At 40.9% G+C, this 15,714-nt stretch overlaps 1 protein-coding gene across 5 annotated transcripts; it reads right to left on the bottom strand.

Moving 5' to 3' along the window:
- Positions 1-9,302: 9,302 nt before the first annotated feature.
- Positions 9,303-15,714, bottom strand: LOC115166996 (insulin gene enhancer protein ISL-3). 5 transcript variants are annotated; one of them, XM_029720995.1, is made up of 6 exons: positions 15,542-15,714; positions 14,919-15,108; positions 14,171-14,433; positions 12,539-12,819; positions 11,741-11,908; positions 9,303-11,410 (listed from the first exon to the last, which is right to left on the bottom strand). In XM_029720995.1, exons 1-6 carry the CDS (start codon positions 15,597-15,599, stop codon positions 11,294-11,296), a joined length of 1,077 nt encoding a protein of 358 aa, XP_029576855.1. In that variant the 5' UTR covers positions 15,600-15,714; the 3' UTR covers positions 9,303-11,293. The 5 variants fall into 5 exon arrangements, with proteins under 5 accessions (XP_029576855.1, XP_029576853.1, XP_029576854.1 ...); XM_029720993.1 differs by having other exon boundaries at positions 12,527-12,819; XM_029720994.1 differs by having other exon boundaries at positions 12,539-12,822.

The raw sequence follows: 15,714 nt of genomic DNA on the forward strand, positions 1-15,714 counted from the left end.
TTCAAACAGCTCTCCTGTGAAGTCGTGACTTGCGACCTACGCCTAGTTTCCTGAATCGGGTCACATTTAAGTAGTTCTGTGTTACCTGAGTTCATGTTTAGGTAGGCCTATTTCACATTTTAGCTTGTCATCCGTTTTTCTCTCCTTTAATTGTTTATGTCCTGCTCCTCCGTACCGTCCGTTCTTTTTCACTTTCTTTGCTTTTCCATTCACTTGTAAAGCTAATCCAAATGTACATCTTCAGTGTGACGTCCTTAACGTCACGGTTCAGTCATTGTAACGTTACAGATTTAAAAACCTACTTCCCGACTAAAGGCCCACAGTTGACCGTCTTGAACTACCTAGTCTTGGGCTGTGTTTGTGTTTCACAAAGTTAAGTTTACGTACCCTTTGTTTTCCCAGAATAACTTCTTTAAGACGTATGTAATGGGATGCCGTAAAAGCGCAGCAGCCCTGTCTGAGAGAAACACCCACCAGTTGTACTTCAGAAAGGGCAGATCTGTCAGGGCTAGGTCGCTTTTTACGGTGTCTCCCTGTAATTGAGGGCTGATTCATCGGTTCGAACGCTTGTCATTACTTTTATTACCTTGAGGGTCTGGGTCTGGGTAGCTAGATACCTCTGTGAATGAGGTAGGATCCAGTTCAGTGCCAAAGGCCTGTGGGTGAGGAGGAACAATGAGAGCAAAGTCATGTTTCTCCCCCGGCTGTGTAGTTACTGGACTGGGGGAGAAGCAGCTTTGAAAGGGCCACAGTTTTTGACACAACCCACTGGCCCTGGCACTGGCTGGCGAGTCTTGTTTTATGTCTTCTCTGCAGGGCACACACACACACACACTTACATACACAAACACACACACACACTTGAAGAAGGACAAATTGTTTGGCTGTTTGATGCTCCTTTAGACACAGGCTGGTAGAGGATTATATGTGATGACTCAGTGATTAGTGGTAGTGGTGGTACGGCTACAGTAGTGTGCATTTGGTTCCAGGCTCTTGCTTTAACACAGACATCAGTTGTCCTAAAGTCCCGCTAACTTCTGAATGCTTACATTATGAGGCTGTCTGCCTGCATGCGGTCCCATGGTCCCTCGGGGAAGATGGTTATTCGGTATTGCTTTATGGATTATTACGTTACAGGTATATGTCCTGCTGAAAGATTAATTTCCCAGGGATTTCATTTTGGATTTATGAAACGCCTCTGTTGCCAGGTTCTCTTTAAGCATCTTGGCAGAGAAGATAATCATTGATTCACTGTGAAGCTTCGCGGTGCTCTTTCAAAAACAACCAAGCGCTACTGTGAGGATAGCCAGATCACACATGTAGAGAGAGAGAGAGAGAGAGAGAGAGAGAGAGAGAGAGAGAGAAAGAGAGAGAGAGAGAGAGGGGGAGAGAGAGAGAGAGAGAGAGAGAGAATGTGGAGTTGACATTTCCAGAGTTCCATTCATAATTTTTAGAAGCAGATCTTTATATTCTGTTTAGTTAGTGCTATCGGAACTTGGAATTTTCGTATGACAGAAAAAATAATAACTTGATCAAAATAATTTCATAATTAAATTCTAAATGAATGGATAAGATACATACCATGTGAAAATACATACATTATGTGAAACCTGTGGTACAAATACCTTCATAGCTCTCTGACTTGATGATGTGAACTTCAACTTCAAGTGACATGACGTGAACTTCCCATCTATTTGTTCTAGCTTTGCCTTCAACATTTGTCTCAATTCCACCGTTGCGTGCATTCATCCTTATGAGAGAGATAGAGATCAGTGGTGTTGTTTTAAACCTCTTCCAAAGCATCTTAAGATAGCTCTTCATTTGATACTGCACTGTTTGGAGAGAGCCTTTGAACGCTGCTGTAGAACCTAGTCCAGAAGGGCTTCACCTTTCAGATGATAAAACAGTGAATTATTGGTTTGTTTATCACGCTCTTAAACCCTAAAGTGCATTATTAAACAGAGAACGCATTAAAAGGGATATTGTTAAAAGTATTTTTAAAATCTTGTAAATCCCTGTAATTTATGTCGTCATGGTCAAGAACCTTCACCCTGGCCTTCTGGTTCCAATTTAGGCCTTGCTGTCTGGGTCTGGGTTAGTCTGTACCTGGGACTAGGATGCTGCAGTCACTACACTTTGGAAGCTAGAGAAATACACCGGAGGTCATGTCAGTAAATTGTAGCTGGGAAAAAGTAATAGTGTAGTGCCTTTTTTCCAGACACAATTTACTGATCTGACCTCCACAGAGTTTCTCGATCTACCTTCCTTCCATACTGACCACAGCCTGCCCTGGCCCCGGCCCCAGCCTCTAGGGAGAGACAATAACGGTTCAGACCAGCAGACTAACTGCATCCCAAATTGCGCCCTATTGCCTGTTTAGTGCACTAAGTTTGGCCAGGGTCTATGGGGCTCTATTCAGAAGTAGTGCACTATATAGGGTGTAGGGTGCCATTGGGACGCACACCCAGAAGAGTCACCAGACCCAGAAGAGTCACCAGACCCCTTGACTTCTTCTGCCTTGTGTGTTGATCCTTTCCTCCTCTCCTTTTCTCCTCCTCTCCTCCTGTCCTCCTCTCATCCTCTCCTCCTCTCATCCTCTCATCCTCTCCTCCCCTCCTTAATCAAACAATCTGGGAAGTGATTGGATTTTAATATTGCTGGGCCCAGTCATAATGGTGTGATGGACGGATGGAGGGGATGGTCGGCAGGGCCCTGGTGGATTGGAGCAACATGTCAGCTGCTCAACCCCACCCAGGGTTGGTTCCATTAATGGTATTGCTTCATTTCTTAAAGTGGCGGTAACACCGTGGGAGCTGGGTCACCGTGGTTGGTAGAGCCAGACCCTGCAGACTCTGCTCTGCCCAGCTGTCTTGTCCTGGACTGGGCTATTACTGTAACAATGGAGGCAGGCCATCCCACGAATACAAGGTGATGAATTCAGCAGTCAGTGGTTTTGCGATATGAGTCAGAGTTGGATTCATTTGATACCATTTAAAAACATCTCCTGAACTGACTTGAAATTGACCCCAACCCTGACATGAATAGGCGTACCAGAGTGTCTAACCTACCATTTTCCTTGATGCTTATCTTTGATGCAGTTGTTTTTTCCCTTCACTAAGTGACTCTTCCTCAATGCCTCATTGTCTCACAGCAATGACAGGTAAATATATGATGTATTTCACAACTAACTGCCTAATAACAGTTTGGTTCAGTGGAAAGGGATGTAGTATAGCTAACCCTTCACTGTGTTTTATAGGGAATAATTGTTGAGTGGGTGGCTTTGACCTTTATTTCTCCTCTTAATGGACGTTTGTGTGTTTTGTTTTTGCGCTAGATTTATGGTGGGTGGGGCTGGGTGATTTACGACGCTCTGACACTGTCGGCAGTGGGACCAGAGTGACTGACTGTACTCTGTGTGTGTTCCAGGGGATCCCATGCAGCCTGGCCAACAGCCCGGTGAGCTGTACACACATATGCACGGATACACATACATGTACATAAACACACACACACATATAAATCAATACACGCATACAGAAACACAGACAGACAGACAGACAGACAGACAGACAGACAGACAGACAGACAGACAGACAGACAGACAGACAGACAGACAGACAGACAGACAGACAGACAGACAGACAGACAGACAGACAGACAGACAGACAGACAGACAGACACACGCAATATCTCTGTTGCCTCCCCTGTGCTCTAGTGACCTGATTCTTGGCTGATATAGGAGTTCAACCCTGTTCAGTTCTCTTATCTGTGCTTTCTGTAACAGCCCCCCACACGAACCAGGTCGTCTATAGTAGGATATAACACACACACACACACGAGGTCATCTACAGTAGGATATCTTACCATTCCTGGAGTTATACATACTGTCAGTTGAATATAGAGTTCAGAGTATACACTGCTTAAAAAAAATTAAGGGAACACAAACAATACAATGTAACTCCAAGTCAATCACACTTCTGTGAAATCAAACTGTCCACTTAGGAAGCAACACTGATTGACAATAAATTTCACATGCTGTTGTGCAAATGGAATAGACAACAGGTGGAAATTATTGGCCATTAGCAAGACACCCCCAATAAAGGAGTGGTTCTGCAGGTGGGGACCACAGACCACTTCTCAGTTCCTATGCTTCCTGGCTGATGTTTTGGTCACTTTTGAATGCTGGCGGTGCTTTCACTCTAGTGGTAGCATGAGACGGAGTCTACAACCCACACAAGTGGCTCAGGTAGTGCAGCTCATCCAGGATGGCACATCAATGCGAGCTGTGGCAAGAAGGTTTGCTGTGTCTGTCAGCGTAGTGTCCAGAGCATGGAGGCGCTACCAGGAGACAGGCCAGTACATCAGGAGACGTGGAGGAGGCCGTAGGAGGGCAACAACCCAGCAGCAGGACCGCTACCTCCGCCTTTGTGCAAGGAGGAGCAGGAGAAGCACTGCCAGAGCCCTGCAAAATGACCTCCAGCAGGCCACAAATGTGCATGTGTCTGCTCAAACGGTCAGAAACAGACTCCATGAGGGTGGTATGAGGGCCCGACGTCCACAGGTGGGGGTTGTGCTTACAGCCCAACACCATGCAGGACGTTTGGCATTTGCCAGAGAACACCAAGATTGGCAAATTCGCCACTGGCGCCCTGTGCTCTTCACAGATGAAAGCAGGTTCACACTGAGCACGTGACAGACGTGACAGAGTCTGGAGACGCCGTGGAGAACGTTCTGCTGCCTGCAACATCCTCTAGCATGACCGGTTTGGCGGTGAGTCAGTCATGGTGTAGGGTGGCATTTCTTTGGGGGGCCGCACAGCCCTCCATGTGCTCGCCAGAGGTAGCCTGACTGCCATTAGGTACCGAGATGAGATCCTCAGACCCCTTGTGAGACCATATGCTGGTGCGGTTGGCCCTGGGTTCCTCCTAATGCAAGACAATGCTAGACCTCATGTGGCTGGAGTGTGTCAGCAGTTCCTGCAAGAGGAAGGCATTGATGCTATGGACTGGCCCGCCCGTTCCCCAGACCTGAATCCAATTGAGCACATCTGGGACATGATGTCTCGCTCCATCCACCAACGCCACGTTGCACCACAGACTGTCCAGGAGTTGGCGGATGCTTTAGTCCAGGTCTGGGAGGAGATCCCTCAGGAGACCATCCATCACCTCATCAGGAGCATGCTCAGGCATTGTAGGGAGGTCATACAGGCACGTGGAGGCCACACACACTACTGAGCCTCATTTTGACTTGTTTTAAGGACATTACATCAAAGTTGGATCAGTCTGTAGTGTGGTTTTCCACTTTAATTTTGAGTGTGACTCCAAATCCAGACCTCCATGGGTTGATAAATTGGATTTCCATTGATTATTTTTGTGTGATTTTGTTGTCAGCACATTCAACTATGTAAAGAAAAAAGTATTTAATAAGATTTTTTCTTTCATTCAGATCTAGGATGTGTTGTTTAAGTGTTCCCTTTATTTTTTTGAGCAGTATATAAATATTTCTAATGATATTTAGTTGGTGTGGTATGAGAAAAACATAAAAACACACTACCCAACACATTCTCTTCTCACCCAGCAGTTATATATTAAAACAAGAGCTACGGAATACTTACTGTGTTATTATGCCATTGACAATTATCCCTGTATGGCCCAGGCCTTCTCCTCCTTCTTCTCCTCGTCCTCTTCCTCCTCCTTCTCCCCCTCCTTCTCCTCCTCCTCCTCCTCTTCTTCCTCCTCTTCCTCCTCCTTCTCCTCCTCCTTCTCCTCCTCCTTCTTCTCCTCCTCCTCCTCCTCTTCTTCCTCCTTCTCCTCCTCCTTCTCCTCCTCCTCCTTCTTCTCCTCCTCCTTCTCCTCCATGCTTTTAAGGTTGACAATATCTGAATATTTACTTCATGGTGTCACTTTCCCATAAAAGCAGCATCCATTCCGCCAGATCGATAGAACACAAGTACCCAGTATTACATTAGGATGTTGACACACACACACAGTGCTCTTTCATTATCTCTGTAACCTAAGATGATTACATTCTTGTCGCTAGAAGTTAAATTGGCCATTACCCATCTAAGATGAATTGGTCCTTAAATGTCCTATTTAAGAGACCTGGCAGGAAGTGCATGGGGGGAGGAAAAAGTGCAAATACTCAGTGCTGTTCATCATTTATTTGTTGACAGATGGAGTCAAAATAACATTTAGCTGTGGATATGTGTATTGGAAAATACCGAAAGACAAAAAGGAGGATCCTTCAAAAAATACGTACAGTATTTTGACAAACCCATTGTATGCAGGAACAATAATATTATCTACTGTATGTGATGTAGCTAGTGATAGTGAAAATTCCTCTGTAAAGGGGACACATTACTTGCGTAAACTCCTCCCAGCCTTTTGGTAGTCGATTAAGGGTCAATAAATCGTTCTAATTTCTCTACATGGATCACATCAGTGGTAACTGCCATTGCTCATCATTTAACCTGACTTTAACCCTTAGTTTTCATTGTTATTCCTCAATATACAATGCTGCATGCTACTCTCTCCTCCCAGCCCTCTTATTTGTCTCTTTTAAAACGCCCCATAGTCTCTATATTAAATCAAGCTGTCAGAGTGATTCCCTTGAGATGTTGGACTTGCAGCTTTTCCTTCCAGGTCAGTATGGCGGCCTCTCTTCCACACTCATGCCTTGGCATTCATCTTTTAACTGCAAATGTGTATAGGCTACTATTCAATTAAACCTTAAACCTTAAATGTATCTGTCATTCTTTTTTATACAAAGGTATTATGGTTTTATGTCAGCCCAAAATATGCATTATTAGTTTGTATTTGGCTATTTTATTATGATAAGCTAAACCAATATAAATTATATTTGGAGCTAATTTGGTATTACACTAATTAGCGGAATAATGATGCCAACCACACACCCATTCTCTGTGTGGAACATTGGTGAGTCAGGTCTGGGCCACTGTGACCAGCCGCGCTATACAGTACTGCTCCATTCACTGCGCACGGCCACGGATGGGACTGGGACAACACTCTGGAATCTATCCAAACAGGACCTGCTATTCGATTTCACAAGTCCAACCAATTAGAGTGTTGCATCACACCTTGACTTATGTAAATTGTTTGGTGTATTCAATCATTCATGATGTGGTACAATGCCCTTCAGAAGAGTCCAGTTGCACTGAGTGACCAGGTAGCAACTAAATGCCCTCTGTTATTTTTAGACCGAGACAGTTGGCAGGCAAGCAGTCCTTATTTTCTCAAACACATGAATGAGAGGAGTCAATAAAATGTTAATTATATATATATTGTAACGACCCTGGGTTTATAAGCGCGGAAATCGACTCTGCCGCTCGAGCATGCTTTTGCGGCATAGTCGATAGCGCGCCGGACTTCGGGCTTGAAGGTCGAGGGTTCGAGACCTGCTCCCTGCCTGTTCATTACAATATTATGCAAGTGTCCGCTGAACTAAAGACGCAATCACAGATGCAAATGCCACGGTAGGCGATATGACTGAATAAATGGATTGAAATCATTCAGGTTATTCTTTACTCCTCTAAAACATAACTCATCATTTTTCTGAATGGGATCAATTCATTGGTTGACAGGACTAGCTCAGAAAACGGGTTGTCATTCGGTTAGACCATATATTATTGTAATGGTGAAATTCTGGAGTGTCTCTCTAGTTAGCATTAATGCATGTCATTTATTTCCTATCTCAGTGTGTGTGTGTGTGTGTGTGTGTGTGTGTGTGCGCGCGCGCTCAGAACGCTCCCGCGAGCGGGTGTTAATAGTGTTTGTTGTGGTTCTGGTTTAACGCAATGGATAGACACGCCCCTTGAAAAGCTGATAAAAGATCAACAACAGATACTACATAGATGTTGCGCTATCTTAAGTTTTTCGAACGTTCCAAACTTTTGGCATGAACTTTGCGTGCATGACTTTTCTTGAATGTTCTGTTTACACTGGCCAGTCGTTTTCATGTAATAACTTAAGTCATGATTTTATATTTTCTTTTGCAATTAGTGTTGCCAATAGTGATTAAATCATACAGGTCTTAACTGGTACGGTTATCAGCAAGCTCAACCGGAAACGTAATAAAATAAATGTAAATATGCAGTGGTCTTCTCCAGGCTGCCCTGTGCAAAGCATCAATTAAAGCGAATTCAGGTTGATGTTATAGGATTATGTGATGGCTGTCGTGTGGTATTTTTTTTTAAGTCTAATAAAAAATGACTTCATATTATTAAGTATTTTTATATTTTTATGTTGTAGGATATCAATAGACATGAGAAGTATAGGTTAAAATCTATCTGAAATTCAACCAATTCGACAGGATATCATGCACTATTTTTGCACTATTTTTGCTACGGCCTACTCTGAAATTCCTGCAATGAAATAGGTCAGATTGACTAAGGTTTTATAAAGTTCACATGTTAATTTGACCTATGATCTCGCTTCGATTTTTCGATTGTGTATAAAATAGCCAACCAATTCCAACAAAATTACCATAGGCCTATCCTTTTCCCACACTATTTTGCCTACTCTTAATTCACAATCGAAATGAAATATTCCAGGCATTTTGAGTGTATAGGGTTGAAATGTGTTTTACCTTATTCAAGTGAAGATACAACTTTGTAAATGTTATGAATCTACAGTATAATAAATGTGTATCTAGGACATTTGCCTCTTGAAACTTTCCCCTCCAGGCTAGATGCACCAATATTGTTATTCCTCTGTCAGTAACTTCTGGTTATCTCCGGTTATCTCTAACAGGCAGCATTGTTTCCTGCAACATCTCTAAAACAGCTCAATTACACATCTATTATCTTACCCACTGTCATTCAAACTTCCGATTTAGATATAGGTTTTTGTTTTGTGTTTTCAGTTGTTTTAATTTCATTAGGAATGCAAATGTTTATGTATGTATGTATGTATGTATGTATGTATGTATGTATGTATGTATGTATGTATGTATGTATGTATGTATGTATGTATGTATGTATGTATGTATGTATGTATGTATGTATGTATGTATGTATGTATGTATGTATGTATGTATGTATGTAGCTAAGTAGGTAAGTAGGTAAGTAGGTAGGTAGGTAGGTAGGTAGGTAGGTAGGTAGGTAAGTAGGTAGGTAGGTAGGTAGGTAGGTAGGTAGGTAGGTAAGTAGGTAGGTAGGTAAGTAAGTAGTTATGTAAGTGTGTCCATATACAAGTATGATAATTTTATTACAGTGTATAAGCCCATGTGGGCTGTGAATCATGAAGATGCATGACACTATAATGAAATCAATCAATCAATAAATCGTAGGCCTAGCCAATAGTTGAGTTGAATTAGGATAATGATGTTTAATACAAATTAAATTAAATCTACAAGATATAGAGTTCCATTCATGAGTCTATTTTGATCCTGTGAAAGTATGGTCAGACATTAAAATAATAAGTTAGACCCACTTTTAAACGGAATTTATAGCCAACTACAAATGGGATAATTAATAATAGGCTATACATTTCGTCTTAGTCTACTGTATTTTTTTTGTTAATTGTTCCTATTATCTCAAATGATTTGATGAGTGCTAACTAATTGTGTCCAGGTAGCCTAGTCTTTACGTAGCCCGGTTAAAAACACACATAGGTACTTGGTCTGAGATGTCATTACTGAGACGTCTGACCCGTGCGAAATAACGCAATTGACTGAGTGGAATGAAAATAAACTGCGGCCAGATTAGGGTGGGTTTACGAGCTGGTCTCTCCCCTAAACTAGCTCTTTCCAAAGAGAGAAGTGGGTTTGTTGTGGCTTCATTCAATGTATCGTTTGCAGGTGATGCCAGGCGCAGATAAGAAGCCGCCGACCCTTGTTGGCTGTCTAGACTTGTGACTTAACCAGTGAAACTGGATTGATCACAACAAAAAATCGCCCCTAGAAAGTAAATGACCAGAAGCCAATACACCTTAATTCCAATCTCCCAGCCTCAGAAAAACTATTATGTTCAGCATTAGGTAGGCTGCGCTAACCCTCAAATTGAGGGTGTCTTATTTACTTTTTAACAATTATTATTGTTCATTCCACATGCAAGTTTTAAACTCCAATGTTTTTTAAAGTTAAAATGCTGAAATAGCCTGCGTAATAAAACCAACCCAATAACATGATAATAAGAATTTCCCCCAAATCAATAGGCCTATCAGATTAGCCTGATAATAGTCATAACATTCAACATGTATATGCAAATGCATTCATAAATGGACCCTCAGTATTCGATCATTGACGTTTTAATCCATGCTTTTGTATCGCAATTTTAATAGGCCTACTTTTCGCAGTGGTTTAAAGCCTAATGCAGGGATAAATAGGGAACTAAAACCGATTGTAAACTTATTCACCTTGTTAGCACAATTATTATTTTGATCAATTCAGAAATATATTGGTGTTTGATTTGTTGCATATAGGCCTACACCTCTGTGGTTTAGAAGCTCGGGGAACTGGGGGCCGATAAGGTTTGCGTGAAGCATACTCGTTTTGGGAATACCTTTGGTTGAAGGTTTTGATGTCTATAGCTCAAATAACCACTGGTCAACTTGATTAACTGCACGTCACAGGCTGAGTGAGGGAACGGGGGTGTAAGCCTATCAAGACTTTATGCAAAGACTGTACCTTAGACATTATAAAGATTTAACAGTTTTATTTTTGATCAGTTATTAATTCCTTTATGAATCGTTGTCCTGACAATAAATAACAATAACTTACTTTTGTTAGAGAGGCTCAAACAACCTGCCCTCTTCCTATTAAGATCAAATATTTAACAACAAGAATCTGTTTTATATAATCTTCGGAAATCATGCTCCTTTTTAAGACAAACACACGAGTCTATGGACTTGATAACGAAACAAATGTATCAAAAATCACACAAAGAAACCAAGACACGATATGTTCACAATGAATTGCAGAATGTCCATCTGGTTCGACATCAAATGGCTCCAATGTAATATGGAGGGAGGCTGTTTTGTAAATCCATCACGAGAATCTTCTATCTTCTTTCGGTTCATGCAACGAAGTTCGGTTTTTGTTTTGTCACTGATATCCTCAAAAATGCTGAACTGAGTCTTAAGAAGAAGGGCTTTCGTACGCGTTGCTTTATAGTGCCGTTAGGTAATTGTTCAAAATTGAGAATATGTCACTTTCCTCTCCATGTCCGAAACGACTCCTCTGTCTTTAGGACGCTGTGATGAGCTGGTCACATGCAGGGGACCGGGGACCTGGGCGGGAACATGCTAGGCCTGGGACCGAGGCTGGTGGCCCGGTCTCACGTCTCCACGGGACTTGGTACCATGCTGTTCGGGGTGTCGGGTAAGTGCGATGACAGAGAAGTCACGTCGCTGCCGGAGGAGTTTCCCAATGAACCCGATTCCGAGAAAGACACCTGTAATGTGCAAAGACAGTGATGTCAAAATAAATCTGTTCTGGCTCTGTTTAGGCTACAAATTTTGCAATTTCTGACGTTGAAAATTGCCATTTAACGTTATTACTTATACATTTTAAATTGATGACATTAAAGTGAAGAAAAAAACTCAGAAATTGTCGTCATCTAAATGAATGTGTGTGTGTGTGTGTGTGTGTTTGCGCGCGTGCGTGAGTTCGTGTGTGTGAGAGAGAGTTTGAATGTGTGTTCGTGCGTAATTACGCTTACCCACATGTGCACCCACATTAGCATGTACGTTTAGAATACCCCAGTGTGTCTCCTCTCTCTTACCAGTTGTTGAAAGGCCGGCTGGTCCAGATCACTCTGCAGGGCGAACTCGCTGAGGGCCTTCCAGGGCGGCTGGTAGGTCTGCACCTCCACCGAGTTACCCTGCACCGTGTTGTCGTGCCTGATAGGGCTTCTGGCAACCAGAGGCGTACCTGTGAGCCCCTGTAGACTCTAATACGAGATTAGAGGAAGAAAACCATCAAATTCCCAGATCAGAATGTTAGGATTTTGTTCTGTAGTCTTTGCTTTCCAGTACAGGTCATGCACAATTGAATTCTTGATTCATTATTTATTGGCAGGTTGAATACAGAAAAACAATAATGAAAGAACAGCTAGTGGAAATGACCGGCCTCGGACCAAGGGTTATTCAAGTGTGGCACTGGTCAAATCATTCCAGAGAAACGAATTCTTTGCCTTTAAGAGGTAACCATTTGGCCACAAGTACTTCTTTGCTCACCAACCTGGACTCAAGGGTAGACGTAACATAGTAAACGCAAATCTTGGAGACTTATATTAGTATGATATGTACGTTTGGTATGGCATTCATTTGTGGATGTCTATCATCCATTTCGAATAAAATGTTACGAATTACAATTAGTATGATATGTTACTAATTGCAATTCTTATATCCCGGATTTTCGTTTACTATGTTATGTCTAGTCTATGAGACCAGCCTGTGCTGACATACCTCAACTATCGCAAAAATTTAAGGATTCAACGATGAACCAAACATAAAGAAAAAGTAATAGGCTAATAGAAGTATAAAAAATGTTTCCGAGATTAACTTACGAAGATGCTTACAGTCTTATCACTGTGTTGCTGCTGCTGAAGTTGCTTCATGAGAATAGATCTCTTTTTGTCTTTGCATCTTTTATTCTGGAACCAAACTCGAATAACCCTTGGGCTGAGGCCGGTCATTTCCACCAGTTGTTCCTTCATTAGCGCATCTGGCCGCGGATTGGCGTTGTAGCAGGTCCGTAACGTGTGGAGCTGCTTCTCGTTCAAAACGGTTCGCACTCGTGTTGTCTTCTCTGACTGCTTGTGGACGTGGTTTCGGTGTGGTGCCCGTACTGTCACCGGCTCTGCTGAAGAGAGGCGGAATTATATTTAATAAAAAAGGAAATTAACTAAAGTTTGACTTATATTGTTATTATTGTTATTGTTATTTTTATTATTGTTATAATTAATTATTATTCTAGTCTATGCAAATGCGTTTTTTTCCTGGAGTATGTTCCTTGCCATAGGTTATATAGACCGTTAATTACTCTTATTCATCTAAAATATAACTTATTCAACTCTTGCCATGCGTTATAATATATCTATCTATCTATCTATCTATCTATCTATCTATCTATCTATCTATCTATCTATCTATCTATCTATCTATCTATCTATATATATATATATATATATATGGAGTACGTGTGGATGGAGAGACTGTTATCGTATATATATATATATATATATATATATATATATATATATATATATATATATATATATATATAAACGATAACAGTCTCTCCATCCACACGTACTCCATTTGATCTTGGTGTTCCCCCCTAAAAATACATCGCCCATATTGAGCAACAATTATGTCTAGGCCCCAATGACAATGTCATTCTAAAAGCATGTAAGCTTTATTGCATTATAGTTCAATAGGCTACAGATTCCCATCCGCGCACTATGACACACTCCTTGTTTATGTCATGCATTAAGTTTTTGTTAAATTAAAAATTAATAGTCAATTGGGCAACAGCAACTGTGTGTAGACCTACTCGTTAACATTTCTATCTACTACAATTCTTTCATTTTCAAATTAAGAGATTATCTGTAAAATCGTATTTATTGTTATCCAGATGATCCTTATAGGCCTAACGTCAAGGAGTAGGGATTAGCCTAACCTTTGAAGATATTATAGCCTATTGTATTTGTATTATTGGGTCAACACTATTAAATAGTCATGTAAATATCATATCAAAATCCTTAAAAAAATCAAACGTCATTTATGTTGAAAATCTATCAATTTTAAAAGCCTGGTATAAAAATGAAATCATATCTCAGTGATTTTCCATGGATTAAAGGTCAGTCTGATATTGGTCGCCAATTGCCTAATATTTTTTAGTTATTGACGTCTTAATGACTCAAAGCTTGCATCTTATTTTTTCCTGGAGTCTATCGATCGTTATGATCATAAAATTAGGCCTATCGATAATTCTAGGAAATATATTTAGGGACTATTTTTATGATAGCAGGCTATTGTTATGATCATTAATATAACAATGAATATCATCATTCTGATTAAGATGATTGCTTCCATATTATTATTATTGTTGTTGTTGTTGTTATTATTATTATTATTATTATTATTATTATTATTATTATTATTATTACAGAAGTCAGTGGTGGTGTTGTTTTGGATGTGCAACTGACCTGCTAAGTGTAGTGATCTGTTGGAGTGGATACGTCCGGGGCTGATTGGGCTTCCGGCGGAGCTCCGCTCCATTAGTAAACTGTGGTCCGCCCGACATAGCAGCTCCTCGTCCCGGAGAGAGAACTCATCCCCCGGCAAGAGCTGCCTGCTACACACGGAACATCTGAAACACTCGATGTGGTACACGTTGTCCCGGGCTCGCATCACCAAATCACTGCTGCTGAATCCCAGGTTACATTTTGCACATTTTATTCCAAATAACCTGCAAGGAATAAATGAAACAAAAAATATATGGAATTAAACAACAACTTATATCAGCCATTTGATTTGTTGTTACTGCAGTTTTTATTCCAAGTTTTAAATTACTAGGTCTACATCGAACGTCAGAAAACAAGGCTAAGATACATATTACTGTGCATTGTTTAACCAGGATCAAAGTATAAAAGTTGAACGAACTATTTTAATTGTAGAAAAGCTGCTTAATTGTAGGTCAAATGGCCTTTTATGCGTTGAACTACAGATACATTTTGCATGGAATTACACAGACTGGGCACACTTTTTTTTGTAAACCTTCCAAAAGAAGGATATTTGTATTTTTAGGCCTAATAAGCCTCTGTGATTTAGGTACAAGTCTTGCATGTATATGGATATACTATATATTAGTTTGTAGGCTACCTCCTCATTCACACCAACGTTAAAATACGTTCAATCACTAACAAATTATTTCCAAAGAATTTCAATCCCTACCTTACATAATCTCTTTTGCAATAGGTTTTTCCGTTCCGTACGAAGCAAGTGCATGTCTCATCCAGGTACTGGCTGCACTCTGCACACTTCAGGCAGGCTGCATGCCACTCCAGGTCCGGGGAAACTCTCAGAATGTACTGGTCATGTATCTGACTTCCACAGCCTACACACATCGCGAATCCGGACTTCTCTGCAGAGAGCACAGACATTGTAACCATTCTTTCCCATGTACGCAGTTCTTGACACCTTAAATCACACTTTTTGAGAGCCACTGGCCTACATGTCACTTCTTCGTCTTAAATTGTCTTATACAGAGCGAAATACTCCCAGTTTCTCACTGTATTACATTCCAATGACTAAGACCTGTTCTGAAATGATGCACAATCGTTTTGAAAGAAATCTAAGATACAATGAAATATAAACAAGAAAAAGTCCGCTTTATGGATAACAAAACAATACGAATACGAATATATTATATTTGATATATGGAAATAAATATATGAAATACGATGGCATTTGAATGCGATAATAGAATATGTTTTAATTTCAGAGGCTACGATTTGTAGGGTAATCTACAACACTGTGAAAGGCGGATAAAAATACACGCAAACAATGCCACTTACTTTTGGAATGATCCCCCATATCACCCAAGAAAGAAGAGTTGAAAATAATATCCACCATACAGGAATGATGACGGGATTGCGATAAGATGCAGAAAAGAAGTAAGAAGGAGAAGAAGAGGAGAAAGGAGGGAGGTGAGTGGCCTGTGCCTGGCTGTCTGATAACTTCAGTTCGG

This window comes from Salmo trutta, chromosome 29, assembly GCF_901001165.1.
Source record: "Salmo trutta chromosome 29, fSalTru1.1, whole genome shotgun sequence".
NCBI lineage: Eukaryota > Metazoa > Chordata > Actinopteri > Salmoniformes > Salmonidae > Salmo > Salmo trutta.

Excerpts from the sequence above, each read along its gene's own strand:
- LOC115166996 (XM_029720992.1), bottom strand. The coding sequence starts at position 15,599 with ATGGTGGATATTATTTTCAACTCTTCTTTCTTGGGTGATATGGGGGAT. Across the intron at positions 12,823-14,170 it reads CAGATCACTACACTTAGCAG|CAGAGCCGGTGACAGTACGG; the intron begins GTCAGTTGCACA and ends GCCTCTCTTCAG. Across the intron at positions 11,909-12,526 it reads ATAAGACTGTAAGCATCTTC|AGTCTACAGGGGCTCACAGG; the intron begins GTAAGTTAATCT and ends ATCTCGTATTAG.